Here is a 20,367-nt window from a genome sequence, read left to right on the forward strand (position 1 = left end):
CACCACTGGCAACACAGGAAAGCACATCCCTTCTAAGACTTCTTTTTTATACTGCATGTACCAATCTTAATACTGTTACAGCAGTATTTGTCTTATTAATAACTTACGGCATTGATTTCCATTATAGGAACTTCAAAAAATATGAAAAAATTATCTGATAGTTTAGTGAACGTATGACTGCTTTACAGCTTGAGCAGTTGCAAGGGAGAAGAGGAAGATTTTGATGCTGTTGTGAAGTTATAAATTCTGTAAGTTTTCATTTTTAACTTCTTACAGTGCCATTTTAAACTCATAATCAAGATAAACAGATTTGTGTCAACAAATATTTTGCTTTTCTGTCTCTTTTACGGTGATTTTTTGTTTGTCTACTGAAACATTGCTAGAGATAAATTATCATTTAAAAAATGTACTTGACCAAAAGCTTACCTGTATTATTTCCTGTATGTTGGGAAGTGGTTTCACCCTGGGCATTTTTTCTGTTAAGCTTGTTCCACTTTCTCACCAAAAACTTCAATCTTGGTAACAGAATAAATTGGTACAATCATATAGTAACATATACAACAATAATAACAGGAAAAAATACTCTAAATTTTAATATTAAACTTTTTGTAGGCACAAAGCATATTAAATGTATTATTGAGTTAAGTAACAATCCTTGTAGGAATGGAGAAGGAAGACTGCCAGCGTCTTCCCAATGATAACTGTGTCACCTGTCAGTTCTCTGCAGTGCTAAGACCACCCAATCTTAAGGGTCTGAGGTGACAGCAGATTGTTTACATTAACCTTTTATTTCTTTTTATTATTATTTGTTTGCTTTTAACCCACTCTTGCTTATTTTCCCCAGTTTCTAAACACGGAAGAAATTTTGAGAAGATATAACCACGTAATCTTATGCATATAGGAGGGAAAAAAAGAAAAAGAATTAAAAAAAACAGTAACCCAGTCGCTCAAAATGGCTCAATGGGACAGCAAAAAAGGAACAGACATTGGAGCTTAACCACAACATCCCCTTTACAGTCTTAGGATACCCTTGCTTTGTGTTGGGTGATGGCTATTAACTCCCTTAGTTTGTATTCACTCAGAGATGCTGGAAATGTTAGCCAGTTTGTTTTAAAAATGTTTCTCCACTCCAGCCCTAAATTCCAGGGAGCTTTGGGGCCTCAGAGAGTTAGTTTGGAGGTCTCTATCTGCTCTCATACTGCTATCGTTATAGTATCCATTTCAAAGACAACAATCCAGAAAGTCTTAAGCTTCCTTGTAACAGTTTCTAGTAAACAAGGAGATTGCTCAGAAGTAACTTCCTATTACATTCAGAACTTTTATTTCCAATAGATGAACTCAAGACACAATAAGGGATAGTGCACAGATATCGAAATCCACTCCATAGTAAATAATGGTGCATGACAGAATCATACTCAATGAAATACAGGGTACAGAGCTCAGGAGAAGAAAATCATCACTGATGGGATAGTAACATTACAATACAAGAGGCTACCCAGTATGTCCCAAATAGATAAGGGAAAAAATGAAAAGATCAGCTTGTAATTATTGTGCAGTGATGTACAAATACACTGCAACTGAGCATCAATCAACAGATGGAATCAGCTTTTACAAATCCTTGTTTTGGTACAAATTCAACATAGCCCTGATTCTGAAATGGCAATTTGGCCAAAGTTACAGCTGACAAGTCATACTCTAGAGAAAGCTCCTGCTTAATATTCAGGTAGGATAAGCCATATCAACTACCCATTTTATCTATGTCCAAGAAAGCGAGTGTCTTTACCTTGATACAGCAATGACCGCCCTGACTGCACATCTGAACTTGGTCAGAGCGCGGGAGCGGGAGGCAGGAAGCTGCAGGTCTGCAGGTGAGGGGTAGATTCCCATGCGTGCTATTAGAGAGAGAGTTGCTTGTTCACAGTCTTGAAATCCACCAAGAAGCAGCAAGAGGTATTTCTTCTGATAAACCAGAGCTTTTCTAAAGCTCTCTGCTCTTAGGTACTTCCTATATAATCTCTGTAACTGAAGGAAAAAAAAAAATTAAAGCCGTGAAGATCTAGCTATAGCAAGTCTAGAAAAGTTGACTGCATTTTCCAGCAAGGATTCACAGAAATTGGTTGGGCGTGGGTATTTAAAGTGATTTTTGCTTTGCAAGATCACATAAAGCTATTTAATAATTATGAACTATGGAAGCATTGTACGGTAAAGATAGTGAGACACTCGCACAGGTTGCCCAGAGAGGTGGTGGATGCCACGTCCCTGCAGACATCCAAAGTCAGGCTGGACAGGGCTCTGAGCACCTGATCTAGCTGTAGGTTTCCCTTCTCATTGCAGGGGAGATGGACCAAATGACCTTTAAAAGCCCATTCCAATTCAAACAATTCTATGATTCCTCTTTAAATTTTGAAGTAGTTATTACAATGATTCTATTACTTGTGTATTTTTTATGCAAACCGATGATATTACACTCTGAACACCATAAATAGAGGTTTGTACCACTTCACTGAACTTCTTTATGTCTTGGCTAGGCTAAAATGTTTTGGTATGGTTACTGGTTGGTGTGCTGTTTTTGTGTGCAACGTCTGTACTGCTGATGAAAGGGCTGCTGCAAGACCTCCATTCCAAACTAAAAAGCAACCAACTTCAGAGTATCAGAGGGCATTAAATCGCCTGAAAGTTTCACATCAAAACTGTCATAGCTGAGATTCTAACACTTTTAATCTTTAATGATAGCAATTGTATTAAATAAATATCAATCAGAAAGCATGTTGGGGTGGGTGTCTATCTGACTTGATTACAATCAAATCTGCCAGAGGAAAATTTAAAATTAGGAAAAAGTAAAAAAGGATGTTTCCGTGCTTAGACAAGAAATCTGAATCTTCTTCACATTTAAAAGTAAAAAGCAGTTCCAAAGAGATAGATGGTTTTTGGTGCAAGTTTCTATTTAAAACCAAGAAAGTTATAAAGAATCTTTTCTGATGAAGGACATACTGGGAACGAGTGTTCTTAATTCACATTTATCTATAAAGTCAATCACTGTGTACAGAAGAGCAATGCAACTAGTAAGAAAAATAGAGAAACCAAGGCACATGACATCCTCCCCAGGATAACTTGTTCCAGCACCTCACCGCCCTATGAGTAAAAAATTTCTTCCAAACATCTAACCTGTATCTCCCCTCTTTTAGTTCAAAGCCATTCCCCTTTGTGCTATCACTATTAGATCATATAAGAAGAAAGTGAACAACTTTTTACAAGTTCCCTTCAAGTACTGGAAGGCCATAATAAGGTCTCCCCGGAGCCTTCTCTTCTCCAAGCTAAACAAGCCCAGCTCTCTCAACCTTTCCTCATAGGAGAGGGGTCCAGCCCCCTGATCATCTTTGTGGCCCTCCTCTGGACCCACTCCAAGAGCTCCACATCCTGCCTGTACTGGGGACCCCGTGTTTCAATCACAGTACTGCAGATGGGGCCTCACAAAGGCAGAGCAAGAGGGGGACAATCACCTCCCTCACCCTGCTGGCCACTCCTCTTTTGCAGCAGCCCAGGGTACTGGCTATTATTATTGGGTATTATTATTGGCAATGACTGCATTTTACTCATCAAGTGGCACAAGCACATCCTGTGTAACATGTGCAGATTTTTATCAGACCCCATTCACAAGAGATGAAGTGAGCCCTGCTCTGCGTTCCCCCCCTCCTCAGCGTTCCGTTGTTACCCACACAGTCAACACTCAAGCTACATGCAATTGACTCATTAACATTATCACGAAAAGTCACATCATATGCTAAATGTGTATGGCCTTGGGGGACCATGTTAAGTGCTCTTCACAGCCACATGTGGTTCATGGGCTGGACACATCTGGTTTAAATGATGTGCTAATGCCTTTAGCATTGCCTGCTCTTGCAGCTCCAGACAGGCATTTGCTAAACATCACTATCATTTTACCTTAGGATTGAATGCTTCCAACATTGCTTTGTTTTCAGTTTCAGCAGTTGCTTTAGCCAGTTCGGATTCTGCCTGTTTCAGTGCATCCTGCAGAATGCTTCTTTCTTGCTGCCAAGCAGCTCTTTCCAGTTCTTGAGCAGGGTTGGTATCATCTGTAGATCTGATCTAAAAAAGAAACCAGAGTGAGCCATTGTAGTTCCTGAACATGACTTCCACAATCAAAGATCTTAAGTCAAGCAACAGCCTAACTTTATGGACAAACTAAACAAAAACAGCCAGCAGTAGCATTCAGGTGTTATATGGTACAAAAGGAAACTGAAAAATACAAGCAACCTAGTTAAGAAGTATCATATTAATCAGGTTATCCCTTCCCCAAGCATATGTCTGATCAGTTTTACAAGAAACCTCATTATGGTAATAACACAGAGGGTCCCCCAACATGTGGGAACAGAAACAAATCATCTGGCTTCCTTCCACATCCAGAAGCAGCAGAGAAACTGACACAGAAATGTGTTTGTTTACATACGTGCACAAAAACATCTTGTAAAGCATACACAGATGAAACCTCTAAGAAAATAGCATTCAATCCTGAGAATATTTAGTTTTGTGGTAAATCATCTCTTCCAGGAGACCAACAACTCCAGATTCAATTTTTGGAGTTCTGCCTTCATAACCCTCTGCATATCAATTTAATTTTATCAGCAGTTACATCAGTGTATGATGCAGCAGATCAGAACCAAGAGGAAAGATGTTTTTGAGATGGTTAGCATTTTATCCTTTGAAATAAAATCTATACAGTAGAGGAGCCAGTACACACAGCTGACCCCAATTTCTCCTTGTAGCTTATTTCACTACAGCCTTACTAGGAGCTCAAACTTTTTCAGGAGTTATTTCTTAAGAATATTTTAATACAGTAATATTCGACATTTATTAAGTTCTTCGTGGAAGTCAAATATTTTACAAACAAAAAATCTTGTATAATGAAGGGCAACATATTAGAGCTGTTAAAGAGAGATACTTTCAGTATCTGGAACGTGTACAGTATCAACAAAACTCTCAAGTCAATTGGTATGTACCATGTATTACCAACCCCTCTAAATGGTTCATGCTGAAGCTTTTTCTCAAGATGCTGCTGGTGGTGCTAATTTATCCTGTCAGTTCTGCCAGTTTTGTGACAGACTTCCAAGGTCCCCATTCTCCAACAACAGATCTATCAAAGAAACTGATCCCTGCAATGGTTTCTTTATAAAACAGAAAGGGAAAAAACAAAACATGGGTCGCCACGCTGTTTGTAGCTTTGCAGTACATAATTCAACTCCCTCTTTTCTGACTTTGCAACTTCCTTTACAACTGCAGAAACCAAAGGCTTTTTACTTCTCAGCATATACAGAAAGAGCTTAAGACACAGCAAAACACCAAAATGCCAAGAATCTAATACAATTTTCTGTGTTGTTTTAAAATTAGGTATTTCTTTCTTTCCAAGTTAAATTCTTGTCCTGTGCTTATTATCTAATTCAGACATGGCCTATACAAATTCAGATTTTTATACTAAAGTTGGATAAACTAAAGCACTGGCATGGAAGTTATATCACTACAGTCAGTTGGGTGAGAAAAGATAGCATCTTTAGAACAAGGACAGAGAAAAGGACACAGGATACAAAAAACGCTTCAGGTAACTGTTATCAAAAATAGTTCAAACAAAACCCACACGTCTTATTTCCTTTTCCAGTAGAGTAGTAACTTGTAGTAAGCTGAGTCAGACAAATAGCTCAGTTCCAGAGAGAGCTCTACTAAGTCAGACTTAAGGAGTCATAAGGAGGCTCAGCTTCCCCACAGATTCTCAGTTTTCTGAAAGGAAAACAGTCAAAATAATTTCAAAAATGCCTACCTGCAAAAGGTTACAATCCCCTCCCTTAGGGCTGGAGATAATCCACTTGGCAACCACCTAAGTGGTTACACAGATGACAGAAGGAAACCGTTTATTGCCTTTTGTCGGCAGTTAGGACACAGGCAGAGCTTGCACCATGCCTTGCCAGGTTTTCATAGCTCAAGCTTGCATTATGGAACGCATGAGAACAACTGAAGCTTTGTTTTTCCTCGGGATCTAGTACAAATTTCTAGGTCAAGCAGTAATAGAGCAGAGGGAAGATGAATCTAATAGAGCCAAAACTCTTGTTAAATCTGCTTAATATAAAAAGGTCAGAAGGGCTACAATGTATTTGAAGATCTCTTAACTATAGAAAGACATATATGTTAGTGCAAAGTTACATGGTGAATAATACGAAATGAAAGAGCTATGTATTTTATGTTTTCTAACAATATACCTGAGTTCAGCCTTCAACAATTGCTAAGTTACGTAAAAATATCTATAATACTGCAACTATCAGACAAAACTTCCCCCATGAAATGACAAACGACTTGTGCTTTTTGAAAAATGCATAACAATTTGCTGAAAAATAATTGTGTCTGGACATATTCAGAAGAGGAAGCAACACTTTCCACAGTTTGATATCCTCAGACATGTTACATACTTATTACATACATAGGAAAAAAAAATCCTTCAGAAGTAGACTCAACAATGCATCAATGAAAGAGACATACATACAAAAAAACATACTAAATATGTTGGTATAAAGATGATGTGAGTATAAGAGTTCCTGTCTTTTTTCTATCCTCCAGGCAGAAAAACCAAACAAAATTCCTCAGAATGTTAAAGCAAACACACACCCTCCCAACACCGCCTAACTTACATATGTAGCAGAACCCAAATAACACAGAATAATTTCCTGATAATGAACAAATATATGCCATTTTCCTCACCTGAGATGCAGGAGGAGACAATAAATCTGATTTTAGTTCCTTTAATGTCTGCAGTAAAGATGCTACAGCTTCATCATTTGATACATACCAGTCGCTAACTGTTCTGTTAAAAAGAAATACTTTGTCAGTATGGTTGATTTCTAGTAATCTAGTAATCTAGTAATCTAGTTAGCATACATTCTTCCTCCCCACTGAAATATCTTAAATTTTGATGCTGTCCTCATTTACTACCTATCACACACAATACAATAAAGACACATGAATCAGTAATTTTTATTAAATAGAGAAATTTCTAAATAGTGCTGAAGAATTTATTCAGAAACCCGTATTTTATACCAATCTGAAATTCCACCATGCAAATTCAGGCTGCAGCAAAAATTTTACTGGTATTTTACTTTGCTGCCAAAGAAACAAAAAATTATCCTGATGACCAACTTTTCCCTTCTGTGCTCAATGGACCCCTCTGCCCCCCCTTCCAAACCTGCAGCCGCCTTGATTAAACTGTTTTTCTGACTACTCTCCAATCAGAATTTGTTAATTAACAAGTTAGTTAATTAACTAATTAATTAGTTAAAAGGCTCTTTCCAACTCCCAATTTTTCTTTTTGGAGTTGTTGTTTTTTCGAAAGGTTACTTCACGGATCTGGTTCACAAGCAGGCATAAAAGCTTTTTACAGGAATGGCTGCTGTGGGATGACAATCTTCCAAACCATCTGCTAGCACCATGAAATCATGGTTTCACACCAGGTAGTTCTTGTAAGCAAAGGAAATGATATATGACCCATTTGCTCCAGCTGACGGCTCTCAGCCATGATATGTACAAGTTCAGAGGCCGTATAGAGAGAAAACTACTGTTTTATAAACAGTATTTAAGCTACTCACTTATCTACAGTTTTACACATTATCTCAATGAGGTGTGCAGCTACAAAAAGCAACTGTTGTCTTATCTTCTCCAGCTGTTGCTTCTGCTGCTGCTGCAAGTTGAATTTTCCAGTTTCTTTTGTCATAGGCTCTTTGGCATTTTCATCTTTGTCTGAAGTACACAACAGTCCTCGCTGACTGCTTGGAGATGGAGGACTTCTTTCTGTTTCCTTTAAGATTGCCACAATTTCCCGCATTTCTTTAATTCTTTGATCATCCCTCTGGTGTTGCGGTTTCAAGTTTTGCTATTTGAACAGAAGAAGTAGTAATAAATTGCCACTTGTACATATACACACATCAATACGTATGTAGATATAGATATGCAGATCAGATATAAAAGCACCACACCAATCTAACATATCCACATCTCAGTGTTTCTTAAGCCATAAACTACTTACAGGGGAAGACTTATACTACTGCACTCCAAGGCTATCAGGAAGCCATTTAACAACTATAGAGTGGGCATTTTCCCCATCCATTTCCTGACTTTGTGACTGACAAGTCTTCAGAGTCTACAAAGCCTCCCTCTTCCTCTAATGAAAGTGAAGGAGCTGAGAAAAAAGGGTGAAACTTAGTTTGGTTATCTACGACGTTTAAACCACACTCAAGGTCTTCTCTATTTGCTAACAAGGGGCAATCCCCAACATAGACCTAAACCCAGAAAACAGCTACATTTGAAAAATGCAGACAGCTGGTTTAAAGCATTTTTCAGAACCCTTTGTTACAGGGACTGAAACATTTTAATTAGAGGACACTATCCACTGGGTTAATTCCCACTTCACGTATAGTTCAATCTAAGGGAAGACTCAGACATTCTTGGAAGTCCCTCCTGATCTTTCTGCCAGCCCTCCTCTTCCTCCGTTTCTGTTTGTTGCTGCTGCCTTTGCTCTCTCTACTCTTTCTTAATTTTATCTCGCATTGTTTTAAAGAGCAAATGCAATTGTTCTTTCAGCTTTGCCTCTTTTTCCTTCTGGGCCTCTGAGGAATGGATTACCTCTTGCTTTTGACTCTGAAGAGACTCCAATGTCACTTGGAGTTTGTTACTGATCTCTTTCTCCACCTGTGTTTCTTCGCAACACATCTGTACTTCAGCCTCTAGCTGCCTTTTGGAACGAATGGCTTTCTGGTGTGTTTTCTCAATAATAGCAGCTAGCTCTGCCTTTCGAGATCTCTCTTCCCCCAGCTGGGCTTGGAGCTCTCGGATAAAGGCCTGTTCTAGCAACAACTCCCGGCGCTGACAAGAAGCATCCTCCTTAGCTTGCACGCTCAACTGTTCTGTCAAAACACGTTCATGATTCAAGGAATTCAAGAGCTCCAAAGAACGATTTCTCTCAGCATCCAAGTTTTTCTGTAGCTCCAACACTTTATCATGTTCTTGAGATAATAACGCTTCACAGCGGGAATATTCTATCTGAAGTTCCTTGCGGAGATTGTCATTTATTATTTGTTCATGCTCTAGTGATACAGACAGCTTGCTATTCTGCACCATCTGCAAATCCAAGGCAGCCTGTAAATCCTGCACAGTAGGAGAGACACATAGTAATATTCCAGCATAAGCACTCATTTGTGGGGTACTCTGGCATTCAGTAATTTTCAAAATTCTGTTTTATTCAAGGAGAAATTCAAGATTGAGCTAGAATAGTTCAATTATTAAAAAAATAATAATTTATAAATAAAAGTTTAATTTTCTAATTAGGAGTGCCAGAAGCATGCTCTTTACAGTCATGATACCAATTAACAAAACCAAGGGTCTTAATTTGAAAATATCTTGTGGTACATTATTTTTTCTTCAATCATTAAGATCCTCATTGAGAAATTGGTATTTATTTTTTTTTTTTACATCATCCAATCATCTTAAATGATATCTGAAGCAGAAATAGCCTGATTAATTAAAAAAAAAAAAGCCAAAAAACATCTAAGCAGTAAGACTATCTATAAAACCTTTTGGCTACACAGCCCATCTATTTAAAGAATGCAGCACAGACTGATGACAATAACCCATTCTCAGCTGAATTTTGTGAGCCAATGCATTCTCATCATTCTCCTTCCAGAAAAGAAGCAAGTAAATGAAGAGGCAGCCCCACAATGTTTTCAGGAAGTCAGAACAAACCCCTGCTGCAGTTCTGGCAGGGGTTTCTGCCCTAGGTCCCCAGGCAGCACCAGACCTCTGATCACATAGGAAGCTAGGTGAGATGGCTAAGTGGTAGACATATAGCACAAACTAGAACCATCAGCTTTCTGTAGTAGGGACGATTTGGGAATGCAGGACTGAGCATCACCTGAGAATGGTTTCATCTCTTTCACAGCTTTTTCTGGGGCAGTGCACTTTCGCTTTGCTTTTGACTAAGATGGTCCCTGTGTTCTCTGCATAAGTAGCCCTTTTACAAGATACATACGGAGCTAACATGCTCCACCATAAAAGCAGGAAAAAAAAACAAACAAAAAACACCTATGCACTTAAATAATTACCAGAAGAATAACATAAATGAGAGGGCAGGCCATAAAGAAATTGTCAGAAGACTTTGGCTTTGGTTTCTAATTATACAAAAGATATATGTTAAAAAGATGAGAACAAGAAGATGATCATGTCTTTTACAAGAATCATTTCTATCACAGCGTCAATGAGAAAGCCAGTCATTTGTTTCCCACTCTATTCAGAAAATATGGTACAGGAATAAAAAAAGAGAGAGAGAAAGAGAGAGAGAAAGAGAGAGAGAAAGAGAGAGAGAAAGAGAGAGAGAAAGAGAGAAGATTGCTCAACCTCAAAAAAGTTACATTGGAAAGGTTTCAGTTACTTTCTATCAAGCATTTGTATTATTGGTTTGTTTTCTCTGTGATCTCAGTCATACTCTGCACATCCTCACGGCACACTTGCTCTGTAAGAAAGGGTACGGTTACACAATTGCGGAGTCTCTCTCTCTCTACACAGCTACAGGCAGTACAAAACTGACCTTAAGAAAGTATAAGGATCTGAAAACATTAAGATGATGTCCAAAAAGATGCATCCAACTTTTGCTTATATCCATAGGTGCTGTTAAGAATGATAACAGAAAGCTTTAATTCTGTGGGGGGAAAATGCCATGCACATTAGGTACAAGCAAGCTTTTTTTGTGTGTGTGTAAACTGTCATTGAATAAAAACACTGGATATGAAATTGTACAAAAATAACTTGTTAGATCACTTCTTTTGGTGGATGAGGTTAAGATGTTGGGCATTACCTCCAAGGCCTTTTTCTTTTCATCTTCTGCTTTCTTATGCTGAAGCTGTTGTTCCTCAAGCAAAACTCGCAGCTCTGTTTCTGTCACACGTTCAGACTGCAACTCTTGCAGAGTAGCTGTCAAATCCTTCTCTTTACTTTCCAATTCAGAACTGAAAAGTTCAAAATGACACTTCTATGTATGTTCAGAACAAAATATCCTTCTCTAGTGATGCAAGTGAGATGCTTGGAATTACTTTTTGTGATGTGACCTACAAATTTACTTCCCTAAGAGGGCCTCTTGTAGGGTCAGTTCCAAGTCACAAATATTTAGCACCTGAAAACAGTTCCTCTCCCTGCAAGCAAAGCTAAAACTATCCTATCAAGTAAATATTAAAAGATATGGATAAATAATCTACCTCAGTGAAGCAAAATGTGTGTCCTGTGAATGGAAAGAAAATCACTGGCATACACTAGGAATAAGAACGTGGAAAAAAACCTATAAACAGAACACAGCAAAATGACAGGCAAACAAAAGTGCCAAGCAAAAGACCAAGACAAAAGCAGAAGGATAACAAAGATGCATTAGATTTGCAGGGCAAGGTTTTGGAAGTGGGGGCTGCAGGAGTGCCCTTTGTGAGCAGAGTCCAGCACTACTCCATGTCAGATCAGAGCTCCAGCTACTTCAAAAGGGACGTACTGCTGGCCAAACCTGAGCCACGAGTGATGTTGCATGTGCTTCTGGGGCAGATTCAAGAAAGAGAAAAGTGCAGCAGGAGGTCTGGGGGAGCTGCCGCTCGTGAAGCCCCATGTTGGAGCAGTGTGCTGTTGAGGGACGGGCCCTGTGGTACAGAGCAGTGCTGGAGCAGTGCTTGGAGAGCTGCAGGGACCAAGGGAAGCCCATGCAGGATCAGTAGGGGAAGAACAGCGTTCTGGGGAAGGGATCCCACATGGAACAGAGGAAGGGACTGACCATGGAGAAGCAGCAGATAAAGTGTTAGGGACTGACTGCAGCCTCCATTCCTCTGCAATACTCTGGGAGGAAGAGGTAGAGGAATACGGATGGGGGAAGGTGTTTTAACTTTACTTCTAATTTTCACTGCTCAAGTCTGTTAGCAGTAGGCACTATGCTACATTATTCCTTCTTATACTGAGTCTGTTTTGACTGTGACTATAATTGGTGAGGGATCTCCCTGTTCTTGTCTCAACCCGCCAGCTTTTTTCATTGTACTTTTTCTGCCTATTCTGTTGAGAACAGAGAATAAGAGAGTAATGTGGTGGAGCCAAACTACCCAGTGGTGTTAAACCACCACAGAGGTACAGGAGGGACAGACACAAGGCTGTAGTTAAGAGGCAATTATCTCACCTCTTCTACTATGCCCATACAATATGCCTTGACTGTTGAGAAGGTTGTGGAAGTGCTACAGAGAAGGTAAATGTGTAAATTTGAAGAATGAAAAACTAATATAAATATGAAAAGTAACAGAGGTGTATTTATGGATTCAGTGAGTATAAAGCTTTTTCAGACTTGTTAATAAATTTAAATTAACTAACTGTTCTTCTCACCGGAGCTTGCTTATTTCCCTCTGATGCTCTTCTAGGGAATTTTGCAGCCTTTCATTCTCTTGCTTACATTCACACAGATCTGACTTCAGGATTGATACTGCTGCTTTTTCTTGATTCAAGAGTTCACATGTTTTAGAGACTCTCTTCTGCTCCTCAGACAGCGTGCTATGCAGGTCACTTACAATGCATTTTTCCTGCTGAAGCTTATATTCTAATAATTCAACTAGGATAAGAAAACATGAACAGTTACTTATATTACAGAGATTTTGACAGTATGTTTACCAGTCATTCTGGTTCAATTGCAGAAAAATGAGCTGCATTAAAGTATTATTGACTGGAGAATTCATTTATTTTCATATATAACATGAATAAGCAGAAAGATGTACATATATGCTATAGCTTTGCTGCTAGTGGACAAGGAAAAGATAATATAAAAGCTGTATCAGACTAAATGAGCTACTGTGATGAACTACAAATCACTCATTACTAATAGATTCTGCAACTGATTAAGAAAAAGCATATATATATGCTATATCTATCTATATATACATTTCCAGGGTTCTTTTGAAACTTCTTCATTTTTCATAGATTTTTCTTAATTACTTAAGAAGAAAAGGCCTGCTTCTTACCCTGCTAAAATAGCAGGAATCCTAAGCACAGTAATTAAACTGAAGAACTGTTTACCATCAGCTTCTTTGCAAAACAGTATATATTTTTTTCCTTTTATCTGCTAGGCAAAAAAAAAGGAAGAACTGACATAGAAAAGCAGAAGACAAGAACTTGACAATTATTACCTTTCCTTCGAAGTTGGTGTTCTTGTTTGCTCCCATGATCTTCTACATTAGTAAGAGTTTCCTGCAGCTGCTGTAGCTTCTCCTGGTTCTGAAGATGCGTCATACGTAGTTGAGCTCGAAGCTCCTGTATCTCAGAGAGCAAGCTGTTCCGGTCTGAAGAGAAAATGTGCTCCACTACCATCTGCCTCTGTTCCTCCTAAAAAAGAACCAAGTCCTATTAAATCTAATAGTCTATTCTTATTTCCTTCTACAAAGATAAATTCCAGGGAACCCCTCACATGTACAACTATTACGCAGAGATGCAAATGCAAATGACTAAGTTCATACATCATTTTAATTCAAAAAGTTAACATTAACTAACCCAACTTTACTAGCTTCCAAGTAGCATAATAGTTATTAATAATAGTTTATACACTGAAACTGAAAACTAATTACTATGATGAAAAAATCCCAAACACATACGGAGTCAGCTCAGGATACACTCCTTGCAAGCTCCAGATAGAATTATTTTATCAAGCATTTCCTTTTCCCAATCCCAGCCTGTTGGTCACTGCTTTTTTGCTGGCTTGTAGGTAAACCAATCCATAGGCTTTATAACACACAACACAAGAGTTTGAGAAAACGGTGCCAAAACACAGACTATGAAAGCTTCATGATCCCACATAATCTAGATTAATGCACACAGAGCATGACTTAACAACAGAATGAATAAACCTTTAAAATAATAATAGTATCTGTGTCCAGATCTAATCTCAAAATTCAGTATGAGGGAATCAAAGCGATTTAGGAGTATAACACTAAGAGGCTTTTTTTACTTGTTGTTTTATTACATATACCAGTTTTTGCAACTTCATCACCAAACCTAGGATTGGAGAAGTGAAACTTCAGACCAATTTGCAACATGTTTCTCTCTTCTCAAACATACTCTGTACTTCCAGAAGTTCTCTCCAATCAGTAGCAAAATCTGGATGTTCCTGTGTTGGTTTTTATTAAAAAAACAACAACAACAAAAAAAACATCTATACGATCTCTCTCTAACCTACTCTTTGATGTCATTACTGAGTCATTACTACTAATTTAAGGAGATCCAAGTTGAGAGCCCTGTTCAAGTCTTAAGATGAGTCCTCTGCTCCTCCTATATACACACGTATATGCATGTAATAATATACACATACACAATGTATGCATATACACACATACATACATACAAAAGAAGTCAGTTTTTAAAGGGTGGAAGCCATCTTTCTTGTCTTACCTTATCTCCTCTATCTGCCACCTTGCTAAGATGATCTTTCAGAGACTGTATAGCATTCAGCAAAGCCAAGCCCTCTTTTTGCCATCCCTCCATCACTGCTCTAGTCTGATGAATACTTTTCAGCTCCCTAAAACCAAAGGAATGTTCTGACAAAGCCAATATCTTGTGACTCTCCTCATACACCAACTTCAGCACAGTCTGAGAAAGAAAGAAGACAATACTATTAGGAAATTGCACATGAATAGGATGCAATAGAAATAAGCAACAAAAGTAAGAAGATTGTAAGATCAATAAAGGCATGCAGTTCTGCTCCATTACTTGATGTGCCTAACAAAATCAGAACACACACATGCTTAGATAACATCCTCTGGTAACTGCTGACTAACTCTTAGCAACTGAGATCAGTGTTGTTAAAGTACAAATGCTGAAGCACAAACAGCAGCCTAGACCAATGTATCTATTGCTGTGTATGCCACCATGCAAACATGCAACTAAGCCAAAGGACCGTACTCTATCTTGGTTCTTTCTCAAGTACTTACTCATAGTAAAATTATCCACGTTCTATCAAGTCATGTCACTATATGCCAGTGATACCAGAAAACTTAATTATGCATTTAGACAACCTTTGCTTGGTCTAGCAGATTACACAGAAATAACATCTCCCAAAATAATCAGTGTTAATGTATACAGTGAACTCTGTTTTCCCTAAATCTGTCAAGCAAAATAATCTCTTTAATAAATTCCCTGTTTACAAGCTATTATCCAATGCACAGATGTCTCATTTCAGGAAAAGTCACTGGAGATTTAAGTCATTTTCTACTTACATCTAACCAAAAATACCTCAGCCTCAACACAGAGCTGTTTCTTTTTGCTATTCTCTTTACCACCACAGTATTTTTCCTTAACTACTGATATACTTTCTTTGCACTTTTTTGAAAAACTTAAATTTATCAACCTGAGTTGCCTTTCCATATCTGGAATCAAAATAATTAGTACTTCAAGAAGTAATGTTTCATGTACAACCCTTTAGCAAACATTAACAATGGAAATACACTAAACTGTCCAAACTCAACATTCAGTACAGGATTGTGCACTCAGATTTTCCAGTAATACTTTAAACAGTTTCAGTTGCTTTCATAGATCAAAACTCTGTTTCTTAGATCTTCCTTTATCTACTGAGTAAGCTGAAGTTGTCTGTTAGACATTTGGGGAAGCAGCACTTACTGTGTTAAAAGTGTACTACTTCTCCTTTAATATCACTCACGTTTCTTGCACGTACTATTGCAATTGAACTCCCTGTAGCCCACCTCAATTTGAGGTTAAAGCCATTACAGAAAGTTTACAGTGCAAATGTAGCAGTTAACACTATTTTATATCAGCATGTCATTTCTGCTGTTCCTATTTTAATTCCCTAATATGCTTACATTATTTACATATTACCTTCAGTTGTGGTGAAAGTATTTCCTTTTCTCTCACTGATTCTGTATCTGGAAACATGCCACAGTACCGCAGATAAGCCATGAAATTAGCATCTGAGTGGTCCGATGTTTGTTTAGCTGCGAAATTTGATCTGGTACCTAGAGGAAGAGACAGTTCCCCCACCCCAGGGGTTACAAACACAAAGAGAACTTGAAACTAGCATAACTGCACAAGACAACCACTTAAAGAAGTTAAAAGGTCATAAGCAGCCTTTGGCCACAGTGATGATGTTGTTGTTAAGTCAGGACTCACTAAACTCCCATATCTCATTTCTAGCATGTACAAATAAAAATGTAAAAGCAGGCTTCCACTAGCTTGAATACACAACACCTCTGAACCAACTAAGAAAAGGATAACTTTCAAATGAAAGATGTACAGTAAAAAAATTGGGGATAGAGGAAATGGCATACTTTTATACCAGTTATTCAGAAGGTAAAAGGAATATACGAAAGTTAAACTCACTGCTGTCACATCCATTGCTCATCACATCTATGGCAGATGCTCCCGATCTTACATCATCTTGCAAATCAGATGGAGTTAGATTATCTGTTTCTCTCATCTGCTTGGGAATAGTTTTTCAATTAATTTAGTTTTCTGAAATCAGTCACTGTTTCTATATTTACAACAACTTTATTATTGGTGTTGAATTTAGCAAATGCCTACTTGATTTCAAAGTTAGTTACAGCAAATACAAACAGCTAATCACCATTAGTATTCCTCAAAAGCCTTTTCACCTGAATTTTTCTCCTTTTCAATACTCTTAACAAATAGAATGGCCTTTGAAAGAGAAGTGTTTTTTGTTTGGTCTCAGCTGATTTTAATTTAAGGGAAACACTGTAATAATTTCTTTCTAGATATGCTTTAGCTGTAGTAGAATGGAAGAAGTAGAAATACTAGATACATTTTACAATTTGCAAGAACAAAACTGTTTTTCATTATGAAAAAATACTTTATACTGCACAGCATATGATGAAATATGCAAGTCAAGGAAAGATGATAGAGCTCTACTGAAACCTGCCCAGTTTGTCTGCAGGGGTACAGCAGTGGCCTTAAGAATAAGGATACCTCATGATGAGATTTCCAAAATGCCAAATGTTACACAACATCTCTTATTCTATCAGTATCCAAAAGATTCATCTTTTTCAAATAAAATAGGATTAAGCTTATCTTCCATATATTATTGTAATCACAGTACAGTCAGTTTCCATCCAACCTGTTAGGTTTATTTATTTATTTATTTGTTTGTTTGTTTTCAACACTGAAGGGGAATTTTTGAAAACCAGGTTCCCAGCTCCTCTGACTGAATGGCCCTCTGCACTATCACATTAAGAGCCATGCTAACGTTCACATAGCCAACAAGCCCAAACCAGCCCAAATGTTCAGTCCTCTATCAGAGAAATACATTTCTTTTAGCTCCAGAGCTGAATCTAAGTTGGCTGTCGCTGAGAGGAGCTTTTCTCTGCAGGTATGCTTATTCTCCCATTTTAAAACTCTTTTAACTCTCTGTGACAAAATTATTCACCAGTGGAGAACTGTTACAGTAAATTGAATACTATGGTAACAAAGTTCTACAGTACTTAGCTTAATTACCTACTTACACATGAAGTACTATCATACATTTATCAGTTACTTCCATGAAGCCTCACCAGAAAATACCAAGATTTGTAGAGGCCTCTCAACAAGCCTTCTAAGAACACAAGAGCAATATCCGTATTTTTACCACTATCATATCAACAGCATAAAGATTATAAGACACTAAGCATGCTGTGAGCATCTTATTGTTCAATTTTAGATTTTGGAATACTATTTTCACTTACTATAAGCTGTGGTAGACAGTGTTTAAGTACAGTCCAGAATTTGCTCTGGTGTCTGACAGTGAGAGAGAAACTAGTACATCCAGAGCAAGACTGTACAATGTCTCAGTGTACAGATTTCTACTATTCAGAGCCAATGGCTCAGCATTGATTTAGGAGGACAAAACTGAGCAGTCTTGTGTAATTAGAAGGAAATCAAACAAAATACCACTTACCAAAATCATCTTCTCCATATCTTGGTCATCAACAGAGTAGGTACTTTCAGAGGTAACTGGAGATTTTACATCTGCCCCGTCTGCTGCTTCCTCACTGCCATTTTCATAAAGGTAGGAAAATCCCAACAAAACAGAATTATCACCTTGCAGGGATGACCTACTGTGCACCATTTCAAGACCTGTACTTTCAGCTTCTGAAAAGGGTGTCAGATTAAGCACTGGTTGAAGCTCCATGCTTATATCTTGCTTTCTCATAATCTCAGGCGAATCCCATGAAGTCACATCCACAATGAAATCCTGGAAGTTTTTAAGAGTACCTTCAGTACAGCCTGCATTCACAGTGATTTTTGGAGAACTGGGAGTTTGATGGTGATGCTTTTTCAAAGTTTGCTCTTCTTCAGAGCTGCTGATCATGTCCAATTTTTGAATTGAGATACTGTCTTCTGATTGCTTAACCTGAGATTGTTTATTTGTATCATGAGCAGTAACATCAAACAAAGCAACTTTTTCCTGCAATGAGATAACATGTTAATTGTTTAATGGAATTTAAATATGATTTAAGAAATGTAAAACACGCTTTTAAAAATTCCTCTCTATTAATCAAATCTATGATGATTTTTACATTTTATATAAAAATGATCCCAAACTTCAGTTTATACATCAGCTAACCTGGCTTTTTTAAGCAGAGAAATCACTTGTGAAGTAAACAAATTCTGTAATAGAAAGAAATGTACCTATTTCAGCAGAGCTGACTTTTGCATCACACAAGAAAAAGGATATTCTTTTTAGCTGTGTAGATAATCTTTGTACTTTTAAAAAAATAGAAATCAAAGCGTGTTATTTTTCTAATTAGAAAAATCTCTTGAATTATCTTAAGACTTAATTTCTGATCCAGGACACCGGAAAAAAAGTTGGGAAGAGTAGTTCTATGGATGGCTCCTGCCATCCTGCCATTTCAACTCATAAGAAACTGGGAACTATCTCCTTTCTGCTTCTCTTCCACCTTTCATGTTTATGTATTTCTTAATTTTCACTGCTTCCACTTTTGAACCTAAGATAAACTGTAAGGTGTTTCTTTGCTCCTCTAAGAACACTGGATTTGTTTGTGTCACATTCACTGCTACATAAAGGCTCTTCAATGTTAACATTTTGAACCAGCTTTAATTCACTATACAGGAGGAAGTAAAGAACGGTTCAATTCCATGCGGGCTTTCTGATTTGGTACTCTAAGCAATGATCATTTCATTTTCTCTTAAGTGGTTCAGCATCACATCCCAAATGACATTTACCTAATTCATATTAGAACAAAAGCACCACCTAAATACTGTCATTTTCCCCCTTCTTCAGCTCTCAGCTATCTAGCCTGAATAGTTGATAGAATAAATCAAACACTGTAGTTTTCCTTATTCTAGGATGAACTAGGTCCACATGAACACACGCTTGAAGACAACTCATTTGCTTACTTTCATTCAATGTAATCTCCAGCCTTGATGACCACCTCTTTTCAACCTACCCTATTATTAGTAGCACTTAAACATGGAAATATACATGCTGGCATACATACAAGAATTTCAACATTTGAGAAACCAAGTTTCTACTTAAAATCTACTTTAAATCATTTAACTTCCCTCAGAGTTCCAGCATACTTTTATATCTTCCCCAGTTCTATCAGTTCTCCCTTCACTGAATCCTGACAGATTCCTAATTCAGAACTAAGCTCTTACTGATGAAGTGCCATCTTTACAATTAAATTGTCTTTGTTCTGTGAATTATTTGCAGACTTTAACGCTCCCTGCATTGAATCCAAAAGAAAAAAGACCACATTGAGCAGTTTCCATACTCACAATACATATCTTTCCTACATTCAAATTGTATCTACACTAACCATGGTTTGAAAGTTGTGCATGCACCTCACACTGCGTAAATATTTTACATCACAAACAAAACAAATGAAGACAGTTTAAACTTGCATAATGTATTCTAGCAATCATAGAATCACCAAGGTTGGAAAAGACCTAAAAGATCATCCAGTCCAACCGTTCACCTATTACCAATAGCTCCCACTAAACCACGTGTTACAAGCTTGTAACAAGTAATCATTACTAACATGAGATCAAGCAAGCGTACTCCTACTCTGCATAGGAAAAATGGCAGTGTTGCTACAAGTGATTTCCACCAGAAAGCAGTAGCTCATGGAGGTCAGTTATCAGCTTCTACTATGTAGCTATTGCAACTTGAAAGAGAGTAATCATAGAATGACCTGGGTTGAAAAGGACCACAGTGATAATCCAGTTCCAACCCCCTGCTATGTGCAGAGTCACCAATCACCAGACCAGGCTGCCCAGAGCCACATCCAGCCTGGCCTT

At 37.8% G+C, this 20,367-nt stretch overlaps 1 protein-coding gene across 12 annotated transcripts in view; it reads right to left on the bottom strand.

Moving 5' to 3' along the window:
- Positions 1-20,367, bottom strand: part of PCNT (pericentrin) — a 95,182-nt gene that overhangs the window by 5,935 nt on the left and 68,880 nt on the right. For 9 of the 12 annotated variants that reach the window (XM_085227999.1, XM_019616816.2, XM_019616815.2 and 6 more), the window contains 13 exons: positions 18,002-18,511; positions 16,435-16,534; positions 15,934-16,070; positions 14,494-14,691; positions 13,239-13,434; positions 12,445-12,667; positions 10,901-11,051; positions 8,677-9,198; positions 7,644-7,927; positions 6,763-6,865; positions 3,943-4,107; positions 1,784-2,022; positions 427-515 (listed from right to left, as the gene is read on the bottom strand). In XM_085227999.1, coding sequence (XP_085084125.1) covers positions 427-515; positions 1,784-2,022; positions 3,943-4,107; positions 6,763-6,865; positions 7,644-7,927; positions 8,677-9,198; positions 10,901-11,051; positions 12,445-12,667; positions 13,239-13,434; positions 14,494-14,691; positions 15,934-16,070; positions 16,435-16,534; positions 18,002-18,511 — 2,917 coding nt within the window. Of the gene's footprint in view, positions 1-426; positions 516-1,783; positions 2,023-3,942; positions 4,108-6,762; positions 6,866-7,643; positions 7,928-8,676; positions 9,199-10,633; positions 10,714-10,900; positions 11,052-12,444; positions 12,668-13,238; positions 13,435-14,493; positions 14,692-15,933; positions 16,071-16,434; positions 16,535-18,001; positions 18,512-20,367 lie in introns of those variants that run through there. The other 3 variants (XM_085228001.1, XM_010713135.3, XR_002116428.2) reach the window with 2 other exon arrangements.

This window comes from Meleagris gallopavo, chromosome 7 (genome assembly GCF_905368555.1).
Source record: "Meleagris gallopavo chromosome 7, MGAL_WU_HG_1.1, whole genome shotgun sequence".
Classification (NCBI taxonomy): Eukaryota; Metazoa; Chordata; class Aves; order Galliformes; family Phasianidae; genus Meleagris; species Meleagris gallopavo.